Raw genomic sequence first — 19,481 nt, 5'->3', positions numbered from 1 at the left:
TCCTACCCCCTTACCTCATGTCTCCTGACACTCTTCAGGACTATTTAGCTTTTGTCACCCCTTCAATTTTAAATTTCTTCATAGTTTCTGGTATCTGTGGTCATCTTTTGCTTACTTTGGAACTCTAGGAACTATAAGAAAAGTATTTGATTTATTTTATTTAGCATTTTTATGCATTTGTGTTTATGTGTGTGTATCTACACGTTAGCTTCATCCACTGTATTGAATAGAAATTCTGTCTATTCACAGCTAAGGAAACAAACACCAAAAAATTTGCGTGACCCAAGTTTACAGAGCAAGTTGGTAAAAGGACTGTGTGCATGCCCTTTTCTGGTATTTCTGGTATCTGTGATCAACTGCCCTTGAAATGTTGCCATAGAACTGATAGAGGAGAACAGAAGATCACAATAGACTTAGAACGGATTCCCCTTCATTTCTGGCAATCTGAAGTATATTTAATTTACCAGCCTAATTTTGGAACAGAATAGTACTTGGCATACACAAATACCTCTAAACTTGCAGAATATTAATTCAAATATTAGCCATATGCACACTCATCAGTTTACAAAGAATTTACAAAGACAATATTTATAGCTCAGCCTCTCATGTAAAAAATATTTAAAATGATTAGATTAAAATATCTAGATTTAAAGATGTAGGTCAAATTCTGGACTATCTCTTGCTAAGGAAGAGAGGTTGGACATATCAAAATGGGAGTAAATGTTTGTTTTATGGCTCAGAGTTTGGAAGAAGAAAATTATCAAAATGCTCTCATTCCATTATGCCTTGTCTATTCTTCATTCTTGCATAGTCTTTGTAACAGTTAGTTGCCTATTTGTGGTTGTTTCATTACACTTAAAAAGTAATAATACTAAAAAAAAAAAAAAGTAATAATACTGAGAAATTGTTTACATAACTGAATATTCTCAAAATTAAAATTCTTTACTGACAGAATGAATCATATAAAATAAGTTAACATTGTAAGTTTAATTCTAATTTTTTCTGAGAAACTAATAAAGATAAAACAAACACAAGCACAACAGCCCCCTTCTGCATTGTAACCACACTTTTCCATTGAAGCCAGATGAATTTTAGATATAAAATGTGGCTGATACTACATTGCTCATATTATTTTTAAGCAAAAGAAATGACCCTATCAAAAATGCATCCTAAGTAATTCACCACTGAGATGTGAGAATCACTTAACTAGATTTCTTTCCTTAACTCTGACATCCACATTAATGATGTCTAATGTTGATTAAAATTCAAGGATCAGTTATAGTTGGGTAAACCACAAAAGTTACTTTTTAAGCCCAAATTCTCCAAATTTTTGTAGTAAATATTACGTGTAATGGAGCTTTGGTACTACTTGTGGACTGCTCAAAAGTAAATATCTTAAATTAGAAACATACCTGTGTAGTTTGTGGGAAATTATTAAACCCTTTACAAATATGTATTATAATACAGTCACTGGAACTATATTTCAATTGATTTATTCTAAGAATCAAAGTGTGGTGTACAGCCAGGAGATTTTTTATTCATGGTCATTTGTTATGCCTAAACATCACAGTCTGATTAATGTTAGCTGGAGATAAAAGAATTCATTGCGTGTCAATATTTGTAGAATCTAAACATTTTAACTCATCTACATAGCCTGGCAAATATTAATGAAAATTGCTATTGGACCTCATATAGTTGTTCTCTTTCTAGGAAAAACTCACATAATTATGGAAGAGAGAGAGACCTCAAGTGCAAGATTCTTGGCTGTCATTAACTACAAGTTTTTTTTGTCTTTTCTATGAAAAAAGAAAGAGATATTAAGTTAAACGAAGTATTAATTTACATTAGTTGTTCCAAAGATGCTTATCCAATAATCACTGAGAAATAATTTGGAGGCCCAAGAACTGTATTTGATAAATTAATATATTAAATTATCTCTCTGGAGCATCATGGAATTCCAGTGGTTCAGATTATTTCCTTTACTTTGAGACTGAGGCAGCTTAGGTCCATGGGTCTACTATTGAGGAGAGAGAGCCTTCGTTTCTGCTTTCATGCCTGCAGCAATTTACCGGTTCTTTACGTTCACATCTTTTCTGGAAAGAGCAAACCCATATACTGTACAATCACTCTCTGTTCTAACAGTACACTCTTTTCCATTTTGATTCCCTCTTACCTGCTTTCAGAAATGTTTACAGCAGTTTATTAGAAAATAGCATCCATGCCCAGAGCAGCCACCATTGTGAACAGGTCACTTTCCCTGGGCGTTTTCCCCTGTAGTGGGTCCACACGTGGTACCTGAGGTGATGCTGAACCGACAGCATCTTGGCGCACAGGGCAGACTGTACACATTACCCAGAACCTCGCACAGGCACCTGCTTTAGTGTTATTTTGCAGACACAAAATGTAATGTCCTTCAAAATAAAGGGGCAAAGTATTTCCATTGTTCTGTTTCACTCTTTGCCTTCTTTTGGTTCTCCCACATATGTGTATTTTCTCTAAGAAAAGAGGTAGCCATTTGACCCTTTGATTAATCCCGTAAGTCCCAACTGGGCTTCACTGAACAAAAAGCCTTTTCAATAGGACAGTGGGAACATTTTTCATTATTATTTCTGAAGAAAAAGAAAACTAACATAACAACATAATAGAGTGGTGTTTCTATAGCATTAAAGGTCTACATATCTCTTTTACCCATTTCTTTCTGGAAGTTCTGAAAGCAGAATTTTCTACTCCTGGTAGGGAGAAAAAGATGTGGTGTGTGTGTGTGTGTGTGTGTGTGTGTGTGTGTGTGTGTGTTAAATAAAATGAAACAGTTAAATAATTGGAGAAAAATTAAGCCTCTTTTCATCCTCCCCACTCCCCTTTCCCTAAGCATGTCCAGGCTAACCAACCGTGCTGAACACTCCGAGTGCATTTCCGTAACCATCTCATTAGGCAGCAGAGCCAACACCTGGTTAAGCTCTTTTGTCAACCAGCAGGCATTTAGTACTTGAAAAAAAAAAATCCGTTTGAAAAGATTTGACTTTTCCCTCTTAAAAAATACCTCAATTATTTTAAAAATGATGACACATTAGCAATTACAATTGCCCTCCCCCAATGGAATCCCTCCTGTCTTCTCTACAGGAACAGTACTTTGTCTGCACTTGATTTGACTGCTCTAATGAGGTGGTCCTCCCACTGTCGCTTAGTTAGGCAACTGATCTCTGGCTTATCTATGTTTTCTAGGCGTTCTTGGCAAGTAAACAATGGTGACCTAGGAAGGAGCTTGACACTTTGACAAGATGATCACACTCTTTGATACTGGTGAAACCCCACAGGGGAGAAAGCATATTTTATCTTTTGTGAAGTAAGCGGTGGCTGGGAGTGAGATATTTAAATAGATCGATGCTCAGTTATGGTATTTAGTGGACAGTAGCAGGGTTGCTAAACACCCTGCAGAATGTGGGACAGTCTTATAAAAGGAAGAATTGTCCCATCTAGATGTTAAAAGTGCCCCTGGAGAAAAACCCTGGATCTAGTGTATACTGAGGAAGGAAGAATGTCTTAAGTCGTTCCTGAGTTTCCCATCTGGCAGTTGCTCCCTGTGTAATATGAGCCCCTGTTACTCCCAGTTGCACCATGGGCCACTAGTTACCTTGCTTCTAGTCACTTTCTGACATTCCTGGACACAGTCCCTGTCAGAGAATGTTACTCTCTCTCCCTGGAACCAATGTGAGGACCGACTCCACAGTGCCTCTCTGCTCCGCAATTCCACCATGTTTTTATCTGATTCTACTGGGATTTTGGCATAACCAAAGGAAAAGACATTGTGAACAGCAAAATGTTTAAAACTTTATACTAAATATGACTTTCTCCATAGTATAAGGGGGAAAAAAGGGATGGAGTTAGTGATCTTGCTAACCCATTCTTAAGCCTGAGATGCTCCATTAGAACACCCTCTTAATCTCTGCCATGTGAATCCATTTTTCAGAAACTTTGTGCTCTACCCATGGAATTGTCTTGCTCCAGGATCCGTCACCTTCCTCAGCAGCACGTTTTCTGAAGTCTGGGTGAGTCTATCTAGAATTTTACATACATACACAAACACCACACACACACATATACATACATATATATGTATATAGTGTAGTATAATGACAGTGTTGTGTAGTATATGTTGTATATCTAATATATATAGTATATACAACGTATACAGCATATACTATACTACATATACTATTCTAAGTACATATATGTGTGTCTGTGTGTATGACATATACTAGAGGTTTAATCAAGGCTCATTGAATGAATGAATAAATGAATGAATGAAACAGATCCCCTCCCCTCTATTCTTGAAGTAAATCCTCTATTTTTGCTTAAGATAGTTAGATTTGGTTCCTGTTGCTTGAAGTTAATAATCCTGACTGAGAATTGGATGGTTATTTTTAAGAAACCTTATCTTTTGAGAAGAAGAATTCAACCCAAATCCGTTATTTGCCAACCACAGAGTTTGTCAGTTTTCTCTGGCTCAACTCTGCTCTTGAGCTCTAGTTAAACGCCCTTCTCACACAGCTGGGTAATACTTCATTCCAACCCCATTTCAGACGTTTAGCAGGCTTTCTTCCATTGCAGTTCTGTTGAACTGACATGAGGTCTTCTAACCCTCCTTTCCGACTTTCTAACACTCTGAGTAAATTGCAAACGCAAGAACTTCAATTCTCATGCATGCTGTCATCAGCAATTCATGACAGCCTTACCTTAAAACTTTATGAGGGCTGATCCGCCACATCTATCACCTTTGATCTGTATATCCCTTCCCTCTTTGTGCCCGGTTGTTTTCTGGGAGTAACCATCTCTGTGTGACACTAGAAAGCGATTCTGAGGGAGAGTGAGGAGGAGAAGGGACTCTGACTTCCCCGGAAGCATCGCTCACGGGGCAGATGGCAAGTTGCCCAGTTTTCTGACTGATGTTTTTTCTGACCAAGTGATTAAACAGTGGGGACTTAATAAAGTTGTCTCGCTCCCTATTATCATGTGGGTATCATACAGCTTCTCTGCGTAGTTAGTTTTATCTGTTGTACTCTTAGAGGAAATGCCTCTCAAATTCTGGGCATCAGCTGAGTATCATTTTTCGGTTGCAGCCTCAGAAATGTAAACATCTCTTTATGGTTCTTTACAAATATTTTAGTGGAAATTTGGGGAGATCAAGTTAGAGCTGAAACTAAAAGGTCCAAGGATTATTCATATACAAATTATATTTCAATTGTTTTCCTAAGGGCCTTTATCCAAATATGACATATACACTCATGTATGAGTCAAACTAGTACTTGCATTCATACATTCCAGATTTTAATACTGTGATTCTCTAATTTGGAGACATAGTCTCGAGATCTGAGTGTTGACTGTTGTCAGTGTTGGAACTCTGGTACCCTTAGCTCCATTACAAATCTTTGTAGTCCTCAAGAAGGCATTAAAAGTTTCAGTGGTGAGTTGTCAAAATACGCTTGCTGCCTTGAGGCTCTCTGTTCACGGTTGGGCCATTATTTCCAATGATGCTGTTGGCCTTGGCATGACTTTCAGAGTTTGTCTGGAGCCTTACTGATGGCAGCCACAACTTTCACTTTCCTCACTGACGACTGCTCTTTAAGTGCTTCTACTGGGTTGGCCAAAAAGTTCGTTCGGGTTTGTCATAAGATGTTATGGAAAACCCAATATATTCACTTTGAATGTGGCAGGCATGCCCTATATTTTGTAAGAAGCCTACAGACCACATACACACTCTGGTGTCCTGTGCAGAGGAGACACGTGATGGCTGTTGGTTTATTGATTACCATGACGGTGGAGGTTGTCATGGGTCAAGTGGCAGGCTCCCAGTTTGGGAAACTGAATCTCAGCTCTACAAGTCATTAGAAAACCATGCTATGAATGGGAAAGGACTTTCCATATGTATTACATGTATTTATTGGCATTTTCTATGTTTGTAGCCAGTACTGCCCATGTGCTCTCTCATTTAATTTACACTTTACTGCAGACATAATTATTACATTTTTCACTGACAGAAAAATTCAGGCTCAAAAGTGATTACATGGTCACAGTACAGAGAACAACAATAACACTTAGGAAATTCCAAGGGCTTTAGGAGCTGTGAGCCAGGAACCACGGACAAAGACCAAATACATGAGAAATGTATTTCTTATAAATCACAATATCTCAGCCATTCACTGAATTTGTGAAGAAGTTATTTCAGGAGAAAGATACTGAGTTCGGTTTAGTGTTTTGGGTTCTAGATGTTTGTGGGATAAAAAAGTGAAGATGTTCAGTAGGCAGTAATCTATACTAGTCAGAAGCTCTGGAGAACCACTTTGTCCTGACAAATCATTTCAAAATGATTTGAAACTCATTTGCATATAGATGATAATTTAAGCCATAGAAATATACGAGATTGCCTAAGGAGAGGTTGTGGAGCAAAAGAGAGGAATTTAAGGCAGAGCCTCAAAGAACACATTTAAAGGACATACAGAGAAAAAGACTCCTGCAAGAGAAACAGAGAAGGATCAGTCAGAGAAAGAAAACCAAGAGTACAGAAACCAAAGGAAGAAAGTTTCAGGAGTGTCACCTGTGTTACATGGTTTATACGTTATACAAGAGTCAACAAAATAGAGACTTAGAAGTGTCTACAGGATTTAGCAACTAGGAGGTCCTCAGTAACTTTGGAAAAATCAGTTTCTGTGGAGTGGTGAATGGGAGCAGTTGGGTAGAAACCTGGCTGCGTAAGAGTGATGAGTGATGAGTGATGAGTTAGAAAAAGGAGAGAGCAAATGTAGACAACATGGTCAAGAAGTTTCCCAGTAAAGGAGATAAAATGCCTTTAACTAGAAGGCATTCCTCTGACAAACTCAGAGGTAATGTTGTTATTGCTGTTGCTGTTGTTTTGGAAGGGAGAGATTTGAACAGGTCCAAATGCTTACTGTAAGGAGACAGTAGAGGGGAGAGTTTAAAATTGCAGGAGAGGCAGGCGTACTTGATTGATCAAGTTCCTTGAGAAAGTGAGAGAACATAGGCTCCAGAGCACAGGTGATGAGAGTAGTCTTCGGAAAGGTGAGGGATACCTCTTTCATCATGAAAGCTGAGAAGGCCCAAAAGAGGTAAATTTGTAGGTTTGATTGTGGGAAGCTGAGGGAGTTCTCAACAGCCTCTATTTTCTCTGTGAAATAGGAGGCCAGTAACTGATGAGGGTGAAAGAAGAGGTGGTGGAGATGGTGGAGGTGATGGTCGGAGAATAGGATATTTTGATATACGTATTTTAGAAAGCAATCAGTTTTTTGTGATGATAAGGACCATGGGAGTGAAGGAAGAGCTGATGAAAAGATCACTGGAACTAAGGAACAGAGGAATCAAGGCATTTGGTAGGTCATTTATTTGAATGTTGAAACAAAAGTCATCATAGGAACAGGTAGAATGAGAAAGTGAGTCAGGGACTAAGATGATCAATTAATGAGGGGTATTGGCAGCAGGTCAATAGGTGACAGCAATAAGGAGGGGTAGTAAGTTGTCAAGTGTGATGTCCTCAATTTCAAAGGAGATGTAGTTTTTAAAGAAGTGTAAGGAGAAATGTTGTGAAAGAAGAAACAAGAAGCAAGAGGCTTCCTGTCCTAGTTCTGGGACCAAAGCTAAGTAGGGTGTAAGACAAAAAGCAGCACCCATCTGAAAGGGCTTCAAAGGGAGTGGAGTCATAAGGGATATTCAGATTTCAATTAAGGCAAAGAAAGGTGAAGATGCTGAAGATGAAAAGAGTAGTTTTCTGATAACATACCTTGAGTCCTAGACGGCATAGAAAAAAGTTAAGGGTGTGGGAAAGGTGGGAGATCAAGTCATTTTAAGGATGTATGACTATCATCCTGTGGGTGCTGGTTGATAACTTAGAAAGCTTGGGATTTTGAAAGTAACAATCAGAGATATGAGGCATGAGGGGATCAGTCTCATAGACGAAGTTGTAGTAGTCAACAAAAATAAGGAGCCACTGGGGACCTGTTCTTGCCTGCAGCTGATGGTTGCTTTGTTGCTAAGGAATAGGAAAGGGCCTCTCTTTTAGGCAGCCATTGGCATATAGATGATAATTAAAATCATGGGTATGGTGAGCTTGTCTAGGGGGTGTAGAGTGACAAGGAGGGGTCTAGAGACTGAGACTTGAGGAATTATGACATTTGATGGCTGGGTGTAGGAGAATGAGCTTATAGAGAAGACTAAGAAGGAGCCATCAGGTTAGAATGAAACTAGAAATGTGTGGGTCATGATAGGATACACTGGGAAAATTTGTTTTATACAGAAAGGATTAGTTAATATTGTCAAAGGCTAAGGTGAGGACTAAAAACCCCATCGAGTTTTATAACATGGAAATCACTGATAATCTCAGCAAGAGTTTTATGTGAAGTTACTGGACAGAAGCCAGACTGATTGAGGAGTGAAGGAAAAGTGAGAAAACTGGAATAATGAATTGGCAAGTTCAACAGTTTGGCTTTGAGGGGATGATGAGAAATGGGAGGGTGATGTGGGATCTAGAGAAGGTATCTTTTTTTGAAGATTGGAGAGACTTGAGTATGTTTGAATATCTACAGGACAAGGGAGATGTTTTATATATAGGAGGGAGAAGAGACAATTGATAATATGAGTAAAATTTCCAAGAAACTGAGAAGGAATGATAGAATTGCATTTCTTCTCAGAGAACACACCGGAAAAGGTTGGTTGGGAGGTCAAAGAGTAAAATAACAGAAGAAAGAGTCTCACAGGTAAAGTTAGTGGCTTTTGTGTTTGATTCCTAAACCACCTTTAATCCTAGATGTTTAGTCTTAGCCAATCATGGTATTGTCATCCTCTTTGCCTCCATAGTGTAGGACGGGTATGTGACCCAATCATGGCCAATGACATGTAAGAGAGGAGGTCTGTCCATGGGTTTCTGGAAGACATGGCTCCTTTCTTTTCTGGATGTTGGTGTATTTGGATCTGACACATAGAATTGCAATCTTCTGGCAACCCTGAAGGAACCAAGCTGATGGCAGAACCAACTCATTGAGGTTGGTAGAGAAAGATGGAAAGACTCTAGGTCTTTGGTAATATTTCTGAGACACTGTATTAACTAATTCTGGATCCTGCCCAACCCCTGGATTTCTCATTTTACGATACAATATATTTCCTATTGTGTGAGCCGATTTGAGCCAGGGGTTTCAGCTACTAGCAGTTGGATATGTCCTAACCAATGAAGTAGGATTAGTTGCTCTCAAGACAGAACTGACACAAGAATACTAGCTGGCTTCTAAGGCTAGATAATACTCATTATTTTGAGATCCCACCAGAAATCTGTGGCCTTTACGCTGGTTCCACATAGAACATTGTTGCTGTTTGTTTTTGTTTTTGAATTGTATACACCTCAGTGCTGGGTGACAGAGACATTATTTTAGGACTGAATCAATACACAAGTAACTAGTGCTCACAGAGCCTAATGACCTTGCAAAGTCAGCTCTAACTAAATTAGCCCTGAGAAAAATTGGCCTTCAGTAAGGTTTTTGGCCTCTTTAAAGTTTATTACCAAATAGAGAATATGGCATGTTCAAGTCTGAGTCACAAAATAAGAAACTGGAATTAGGTACAAAATTAGGAGTTCACTTGGGTTTCTGAGTAAACAAAAATATCACAAATATATTTTCATGTATTTTTTTGGAAGATTAAGTAGAAATGCTTTAAAAATAAAAAGAATTTATAAATAAAAGAGAAATTGTTATTGGGTTAGAGGTAGACTATTTGCCTTCTCACTATTTGACAAAGTAATGTTGAAAGATACCCAGTATGAGATAACTTATTCCCATTGACTTTAACAACTCACCGATGTTTACAAACCTAAGGGGAAAATAAAAATCTACTATATCCAATTGAATGAATAAACTCAACCATGTTTAATTTTTGATTTGTAAAGTGAAAAAAATTGTTTACCATCTTCCTACCTTCCCCACTTTGCTGCCGGAGGATGTTAACTAGAAAATGGTGTCTCACCATTTATTATAGTCTGTCATTTTATGTCAACCCAAAAGACAAGAAATTGCTTGTTGAATTGTAGATGAATCTCTCTGTTGGGAAACTGAAGGTTTATCAATGAGGAAAGGATAGACAACTCCAGTGAATGGAAGCACAATTAGCAAATTAATGAATCTGTCTGTAGATTTACTGTGACAATTGTTTGTTAGCTTAACTAAGAAATTGTTGCAGCTCTTGATGGCGACCCCTACTTTTCCCCCTTACCTGCAACCTGCTTAGGAAGGTGCCTTGACAACACCAAGAATCCAATGGAGAAAAAAAATGTCAGGGTTATACTTCTGTATTTTCCCTTTTTTTAGAAAAAATGTTTATTTTTGTCAAATTTATATCTGTACATGGTTTAAAGAGTCGATCCTACAAGCTTTGTTAAGCAAAACAGTGGTGCCTCTCCCCACCTCTCCACCATTTTCCACTTCACCACAAGCAATCACTTTCCACTGTCTTAGTTAATTCTCTTATTGATCAAGATGCAGTGTCTGCATTGTTATGGCTCAGCAAACACAATTTAGACAATTAGTGAACTATGATTACTTTTCACCTCAGGCCTGAACAGCTCTTGGTTATCACTGGAGTTCATAAGTACCATTTTTAAAAATTTTCTTTTTCACTTGTTGTTAAGACCTACCCATTCTACTCCTTTTCCCTTTCCCCTCTCCACAAATTTCCCACCAGCTTTGTTTTCTTCTCTCCTGCATGAATTCAATTAGATGAATGAAACTCTGAAGCTTTATCATTCTAGATGCCACGCGTTTAGTAGTGTGTGTTGCGTGGATTCAACCAGACTTAGGAGAGAAAGAAAGAGAGTGAGAGAATGGCACGGGGAAAGTATATGGGCACTGGGCATTTGCAGTAGTACAAGCAATTCCAGACAACTGTTGAGCAATTTGGGGAAAATCATCTGTCACTTCTGAAGCATAACTTTGAAGCTTTAATCTGATAAACACACAGGTGCGGTCTATGCTAAACAGATTGGTCAAAATGCCTGGTGACTGAGGTCTGAATCACAGACCAAAGTCTACTCTTCCTTACACGAGTGGAAGTGTCTTCAAAATCAGCAACATTAGAGAAGGTGTTGCTGAGTTTCAACTTCTGCTTCCTAAAGGAATTCAACAGTGCTAGTGTGTGTCTTAAGTGAGGTTCGGATGATGTAAGGGGAAGAGTGGAATGGAAATTTTGCAATAGTGATGTGCCCATAACCACAACTGGTCAGAGAGGTAAACTGAGCAGTCAAGTATGACCCTGGCATCCACATGCCACTACTAAAAAACTCCAGCTGACAGCCTTCATCCCTTGAAGCCAAAGAGGCAGCGGGGGCGGGGGTAGGGGGGGAAGGGAAATAGGCCTTCCCCTCATCTTTTCTGTTTAATTCCATTCAGACACACCACTTGACCTTTGCACTTTTAATACCTGTTTCTCTGTCTCTCAAATGCAATTCAGCTCCTTTTTAGGAGATGCTCATGAAACACAGAATTGGAGGATAAGAAGGGAGCTGCTGTTGTATCCCCTTTACCATAGTGAATAAGAAAAACATGGTGCTTGAGACTGCTTTTGGGTCTTTTCTTAACAGCAAGATTGAAATTCTACATCTCTCATCCTGTTCTCTCCCATCTTGGTTTTCTCCCTTCCTGATTCAGCGGAGATTTAGTTCATTTGCATTCAGTGGTCCCTCTAGAGGAATGACCAGGTGCAAATGCTGACATTGAAGTGCAGACAGAGCACTTGTGACGTGCCAAAAGCATTCAAATGGAAGCAAGCCAAACGAGAAGGAAGAGGGCACTGAAGCAAACAGTCATTCAAAGCAGACACCTGAAATTACCATAAATGTTGTTTTAATAGAGAGACTCCAACCATGATTTGCTGTCAGGTTCAGCTGAAGTGCATTTCATTCACGTCTCCTACATTTGGTGGGTCCTCCAAGGGCAAACTCATTACGAACTATTAGAATCTTAATGCCCATGAGGTTACAAACGTTGATCCTATTTGTAACAATTCTTCAGAGCATCCTGTACAAATCTGAGGTGGAAAAATATGAGAATGATTGCTGAGAAAGAATGGGACAGTGTGTTAATTATAAAAGGGAAAATGTTCTAATTTGAGTTAATTTTGGTAGAAAAAGACTTCAGGGATATTTCAGGTGGTAACTGGGTTTTACATAAATTGAAACATAGATTGGAGAGTTTTTTTGGATAGCTGTTTCCTCAAATGTTCAATGATTAAAAAAAAAGGGCTCCCAATCTTGTTAAAGGAATGGGAACTTACTTCTTAACCAAAAAATGAATCTCATCTTCTTTTTATCCTCCCTTCTCCCTTTTCCCCTCTGTTAATCAGACAGCCCATCCCTTTCTTCAGTGTTGCTTTCTCCTCAACCCCCTTCTCTGTGGCACATCCTATCACCAGTATTTTTTATTTGTTGGTTTCCAGTGCATTTGCATTCGGTGGTGGTATCAGCATGCTTTTCTGTAGATATACTTACCTATTAAACATATTCAGGGCAAATAATTCCACGTACTGCACTGAAATGGAAACAAATGTTAAATGTGTATCATTTTCCACTATAGGATCTCTATCCAGGCAGTCTAGATAAAGAAAAATGTGAAAAATCTCTCTATCTTAGGAGTCAGCTATTAACTGGGATCTAGATCAATAGGTCTGAGAGATGCCTGGGAGAGAGAATCAGTTTCCTGTGGCGGCAATATGGTGTTCAGGTCTAAGATTTCGAGCCAGATACACAGGGGTTTTCCCTTTTGAGAGTGGAGCTCTGTGGTAGTAGCGCCACTGAAGAAGCTGTCAGGGCCCCCTGCTGGGTGGTTTCCCTCATTTAACTCTTACAGCACTGCGGGGAGAGAGACAGGAGTAGCCCCGCTGCACAAAGAAGACTGTGTCTCAGAATTCAAGTAAATTGCTTAGGGAGTCTCTGCTAATGAGTTTTAGAGGCACGATTGGAACTCAAATCTGCCTACATTCCCTTCACAGTGTTATGAAGCCGAGACGTTGAGTTGGTCTGATATGCTTTTTCCAGTTCCCAGAATGAATTCTTTGTGAGAAGTTGTTTCTCCTCCAGTTTCTTCCAGGCCCATTATAGTGACTGTAGGTGTAATATTTAGGATACTCGAGTTTGGCTTTGTAATCCAGGGCCGGCGCCCTTCTCAGCATCCTGTCGCTGTCCCGGGAAAGTGGTGCTAGTTTCCGCGGCATCTCGGCAGGAGAGCGGAGTTCCCTCCAACTAAAGAGGGAGGATCTATTCTCAACCTCACGAGCCGGGGGGGGGGGACCCACAAACAGACAAACAAACAACAACAACCCCAAAAGAAAACAATCACAGCAACCCAGACCGTGGGCCTCTGGTGGACCGGGGACGGGAGGGTCGCGGCATCGAGGCACCTCGGGAGCGCCCTCTGGCGAGAACAGAGCGCGCGTCCCCCGCCCGGCCCCCCTTCGCCGCCGCCGCTGCGCCCCCGCCAGGCTCTCTGGGTTCACTCCCGGTCTCTCACTCCGTGAGACACAGACGGCAGCTTTCCGAGCGAGCGGGGGACCGGCTGAGGCGGCGCCAGCGCCACTGCCGCCGCTCGCCCCGAGAAGACCTGGGCACCGGGAGAGAAGGCGAGGCCCGGAGCCCCATCCCCTCTCTCCTCTGGGGTCTCCTAAGCCGACCGGCCGCTCGGCGCCCCCGCGCAACACCCTTCACGGCCACTTCGCGGGGCGTGCCGGGACTTGGGGACGCGGCTCGGGAAGAGCCGGGGCAGGAGGCGGCGGCGGCGGCGGCGGCGGAGCGAGGGTGCGCGCACTGGGACTGGAGAGGTGTGAGTGGCGGGCTGGGCGGCGGCGGCGGCGGCCGTAGCCGCGTGTGCCTCCCCGCCTCGCCGCTTGGCAGGCAGCACCGCCTCCCCGGGCCGCGGCCGCCCGGCAGAGTCCTCCGCGCGTTCCCGGGCCCGGAGCCGGCGCACGATGCGCCCAGCAGCGTTCTGATCACCGCCGCGCCGCTGCCTCCGCCGCGATGATCCCCCCCGAGCCGCAGCAGCAGCAGCTGCAGCCGCCGCCGCCGGCCCCGCCGAACCATGTGGTGACCACCATCGAGAACCTGCCGGCCGAGGGCAGCGGCGGCGGCGGAAGCCTGTCCGCCTCCTCCCGGGCCGGCGTGCGCCAGAGGATCCGCAAAGTGCTGAACAGGTGAGCGGCGGCGGGGGCGCGGGGCTGCGGCTGCGGGGGCCCGGCCCGGGGACCCCTCCGTCCCCCAGGCGGCCCGGAGGCCCTTTGGGACGGACGGAGTCGCGTCCGGGGAGACTGAGGAGAGCGGGCGACGGCGCGCCCCGCGCTGGCGGAGAGGCCGCGGCAGCTTTGTCCCGGAGCGGGGAGCCCCGCGGCGCCCGGGCGCCGGCTGGTCCGAGGCGGGAGTTCGGGGAGAGGCGGGGTTCCGCCAGCCTGGCTGCTGTGTGTCCGCGCTCACACCCTCGCACACGCGTGTCGCCTCGCTTCCCTCTCCCACTCGGGCCCCAGCTTTGCGCTCGGGGGCCGGAGCGGACCTGGGGGTGGCCGGGGAGGAGGCGGGAAGGCGCAGGGCTGCGGGGATGGCGTGGAAGTCGCCGGCCTCGCGCTCCGCCCGGAGGTATCCCAGCCCCTCGCCGGGAGATGGGGGTAGTGGCGACAGCCCCGGCGGCCGGCGCGGGGACCCACTTCTCCCGCCCGGCGCCCCAGTTGCGGCTCCGACTCTTCCTGGCTGGGAGCGGGGATGGGGAGGCTAGAGGCCTGGGTCAGACCCAGGCAAAGTGCAGAAATGTTGCGGGAAGGGTATGAGGAGGAGGCTCCTGACTGTGTCGAAGCCAGAGGAGGCGAACGCTGGCGGCCGGCGCCTCCAGTGCTGGAATCTGCGCAGTGGATGGATCAAGGACGAGGCGTTTAGGATGAGAACCCGGGTTGATGTGAGATGGGGGCCCCCCCCTGGCGCCCCTGAGTCGGCCGTGATGCGAAAGGGACTTTTTCTACTAAAGTAACTTGAAATGGTTGAAGAGCTGACACTTAAAAATCAAATAGAGAACCGGTTGTGTGTGTTTTTATTTGGGTGCGTGTGTGCCTTTCGATGCATCTGTTGGGGGTAACTCTTAATTAAGGTTGCTCTGTTCATACAGGTTTCTGTGTGGCACTCTTTTGGGGTAGCCGAGATTCCCCCAAGGGATTCACCTCGAGCTCCTTGGGGCTGAAAGCTCCAGTGGGAGCACAAAATACGTACAGAAATAGAAGCTTGAAAAGCTCCTTATTTTCGGAGTATGGTTTAATTTAGTCATATGAAATCCCAAACCATTCAGGAGTCGTCACTTGTGAAGACTTAACGTATATTAGCTTACTTGTGGGTACTTCCGTGTGTTTCCATTTATTATCAAACGAGAAGAAATCCGCTCTGAAGTGAGACAAGAGTTGGTAATAGAAACTCAAGCCTTTACTTTCCTTTGATTTGTAGCTTAGAATAACACCTTCCAAAATATTACATATTACATCTAAAAAAGGTAATGAGCAGAATAAATCAAGAAGATGCTGGCTCAGTACATATTATGTGGGCTTCCTATCCTTTCTGAATACCTGTGATTTTTTTAAATTGTAAATGACTTGGCATTGGCTGTTTAAATTTAATGCAGAATATGTTAATTATTAATTTCCCTCATCAAACTGAGAAAAAACTGGTGCCATTGTTCATTTATCTTTGCTTGATTGTAAGTTATTATTGACTCTGTGCAGGTTATTTCTTGATGTTTTGTGGATCTTAGAGTCCAGAATAACAAGAGCACTGAGGTGGGAGCTGAGAGGCTTGGTTTGTCATCATTCCTCTGCCGCTGACTTGCCACGTGGCTTGGGGCAGAGCTGTTCATCTCCATGGCTCTTGGTTCCTTCATTTGTAAAATGTGTTTTATACTTGGCTTACCTCTCTTATCATGGTTTTGAGAAATAGATGAGGTAATACTGAAAAGACTTGGGAAAGTATAAAGCTTTACACGAATTCATTATTCAACCAAGTTCTGTTGTCTAAGGGAGGACAGTGGGAATATCGTACACAAGTTAATTGAAGTCATGGTACATCCTGAGGAGAATGTTGTATTTTACTAGCCTTCAGTGATCTGTGACATGAGTTTTATAGAGGAGGAACTTAGACTGAAAGGTTGGGTCCATGACATTTCATGGCAGATACATCTGTGAATGGAACCCAAGGGTTATAGCCTTTAGATTTCAACTGAAACATGGTTGTCTTTCAAAGTTCTTCAGAATTTTCAGTGTAATATTTTGTATTAAGTAAATGGTCTTTCCTTATCCTTAAAGGATAAGAAGAAAATATTTCTTTGGAGAAGGAGCGCCTTTGGTAAGGAGACTGAAAAAAATCAGAATAAGTGTAAAAATCCTGGTGGAGTAATTTCGTTAGCATGCTGATGGGCTTGGCTTTTGCTCCAGGATTATGTCAACAGGAGACAGCACTAGTTGCGGCTGTTGAATAGTTGGGCTCTGTGTAAAAGCAAGAGGTGGGGGGCGGGAGTGGAATTTTCGAGTTCCTGTGCCAGCACTTAGGTGTGGCTCCCCTCTGGTCTGAACCCTCCAGGTATGTTGGACTAGTCAGTAATGGCTTTAAGGCTGCCATTGGGTGCCATATCATACGCATCTTTGTTCATTTTCTAAAAGCTAAAGATCCCTTTTTGCTTCTTTTTCTTCTTTTCCTCTTCCTCTTTCCTTAATACTTGTATTTCCTTCACCTACGTTGCCCTATCAACTAATTGTCTTCTGGACAATCGTTTCCTTTCATCTACCTCTGGCATGCAGCAACTTAGCTGCTAGCAGAAAGTGAGGTTGGAAATCTGCAAGTTTGGAGCCAATATGAAAAATATCCCTCTAACTTTTGGCATGCAGATATACTGTTGGCAGCGTTCTAGTGCTGTGAGCTGGCCAGTAGCGTCTCTTCAGTGACTGAGTGGGGCATTGCACCACTGTTAGTTACTCTGAGGATCCCACTGGGCCAGAGGGGCGGTGCTGAGAGACTGAGGATGGTGCACTGGGACGTGGAGTGTCAGACTGTGAGCAGCGCAAGCCTGGTGAACTGCCTGCCGCTGGTCACAGCCTGTAACAATAGCTACCTGCCAACCCAGAGGAAGAAATGCAAACACATATGCTGTCTGTATCCTGCCTACCGAGGAATAGGTAAAGGGAGAAGTACTGATTAATAATTAAAGGTACTGTCTTTCAAGAAGCTTAGAATGAAAATGCAGTATTACCTTAATGCAATCTGCCTTACATTGTCCTGCATCATTTTATTTCCTCGGTATATCTCCATATCCTTTCCCCTTTCTTTAAAGGCTTATTGAGTTGGATGGTTGCATTTTTTGTATGACAAATAGGGCATCTCACTGATTGACTACTCCCTGTAAAACAATTAGAGTAGAATATAATAGTATCCATGATTTTGGTGAAAGAGGAGGTGCTAGATAATTTTTTTTTACCAGTTAATGGGATGTGTCACAGTCTTCTCCCCTGTCCTGTTCAAAATTGTTTTGGCCGTGTGATGCAAGAAATACAAGATGATTTAGATGCTGGGATAATTGTTACTTCTTTAATTCCCAAAGATTTAGAATAATGTCTTGGTTCAAAGAAGGAAAAAATTATGGCAAACTCCTCTTCACTTATTTCTTGAGTGTGAGATAGTATTTATTACCCTGCCACAGGCAAGCAAGATATGACAAAAAAGAAAATACTTCAAGGGCAACAGTTGATGACCCTCTCACAGGAACTGCTGATACTAGTAGATTTCTTAGAAACATATAGGAGTAGATACTAATCTATGTAGTATCTGAAGATTTTCTCCTCTAAAATGATTTCATTATGAAATGTTTGTGGAAAACGAGTGATAGCTTGTTTTATGTTTTGCCTGTGTGCGGTTTTATTTATCTTTTCCCACTTGAATATTAGTTTCAGATCTTAATAAAAATAACCATGAATTTCAAGTTTTGACCCACTTTCTTCCCAATAAGAGATACATTGGGTTGTTTCAAGTTATAAAGGCATTTCTGCCTTTTTGTGTCTTGTGGTGGGGATGTTTAATCGTTGGCATGGAACCACGAGTGTGACTCTGGGTCATCCATTCATTTGACTTGAAACTAGCTGATTTCTAACGTACATTCTGATTTATTTCCTTAATTTTCAAATTTATGAAACTTTTTTGAATTGAAAACTAAAAAGCATTAAGGAGGATACATAGGAGAGTTGGTAGCAAGCCTACATAAAATCTATATCCACGTGGGAAGTTACCATATGTGATGGGACAGTATGTATATATAGCTTTTCTGAGTTATTAAGTAAGGTGGAGAGAACATGGTGAACCAACAGAATGGCTGCTAGGAACAGAGTTATGCTTGTACTATTAGGTACAGTTGATGAAGACATCTATTATCATTTAGGTGATCCTTTTTAATCAAATGGGACGGCTTTTGTTAAAAAATTGATAGTGAGGCTCTTCCTCAAGCTACTCCTTCTAACAGATGTCAGAATGAAAGGGGAAGACCAACCAGTAATGAGGATAATTGATATAAAATATTCCAAATGGAACAGCATGGTGTGATTAAAAACAGACATTTCTAAGATTAGTAGTAAACAAAAGATGTCTGAAGGACACATTTATTTTTAACTAAAGGACAAAATTATAAAACTGGAAGATCATCCAGTATATTTTTTTGCATGGAGCTTGGAAAGCTGAATGTTCATATTAAAGGAATATTTGGTTTACCTTGGATAAAGATGGTGCATTTCCAGGGAAGTAACGTGTAAGAAAATGGACCTATCTTCATGTAATTTTTCTTTGACCTTTTACTCTCTCAAGATCCTTCAGTGCCTCAGGCCCATAATAAAAGATGTCTGTTTTTACTGTACACTGCTATAGATGTAGACAATATGGCAAATTGAGTTGGCTGCCCATATAGTTCTAAAGTTACTTAATGCAAGAGCTGATTTATTATTTAATTGCCATTTCTCATAAAAGTAGAATGCAGCATGTGAAAGTACCACCACCAGGTTTTAGTTTAGCTTTCTCATTCATTTGAGTTCAGGCCAATGAGCATTCACTGCACCTTGTTCAAACACATTAATTCTTGATTACGTTTCTAAAAAAGTATACTTAGGAAGTCAAATGCCAGTAGACACATGGAAAAATACCCCATACTATTTGGCATATTTCTTGACTGTGACATGAACATCTACATGTATACATTCATTTATTCTTTTTTTTTACTTTAAATTTTTGAATTTTATTTTATTTATTATTTTATACAGCAGGTTCTTATTAGTTATCCATTTTATACATATTAGTGTATATATGTAAGGTCTGAAACCACATAACATAAAATTTACCATCTTAATCATTTTAAGTATACAGTATAGTAGTGCTAACTGTATGCACA

General features: G+C 41.9%; 1 protein-coding gene across 3 annotated transcripts in view; it reads left to right on the top strand.

Annotated features, from left to right (window-relative positions):
• Positions 1-352: 352 nt before the first annotated feature.
• SLC35F1 (solute carrier family 35 member F1) overlaps positions 353-19,481 on the top strand; it is a 410,805-nt gene continuing 391,676 nt past the window's right edge. Inside the window, exon 1 of one of the 3 annotated variants that reach the window (XM_082406220.1) lies at positions 353-4,046. Coding sequence is in view for 2 of the 3 variants with exons in the window: in XM_082406221.1 (XP_082262347.1) it covers positions 14,057-14,229 (173 nt within the window). In the remaining variant the exon portion in view is untranslated. Of the gene's footprint in view, positions 4,047-13,562; positions 14,230-19,481 lie in introns of those variants that run through there. The other 2 variants (XM_082406221.1, XM_082406219.1) reach the window with 2 other exon arrangements.

Source organism: Balaenoptera borealis (genome assembly GCF_965194805.1).
Source record: "Balaenoptera borealis genome assembly, chromosome: 9".
NCBI lineage: Eukaryota > Metazoa > Chordata > Mammalia > Artiodactyla > Balaenopteridae > Balaenoptera > Balaenoptera borealis.
Note: the sequence above shows the minus strand (reverse complement) of the source record. Positions and strands in the feature narration are given on the sequence as shown.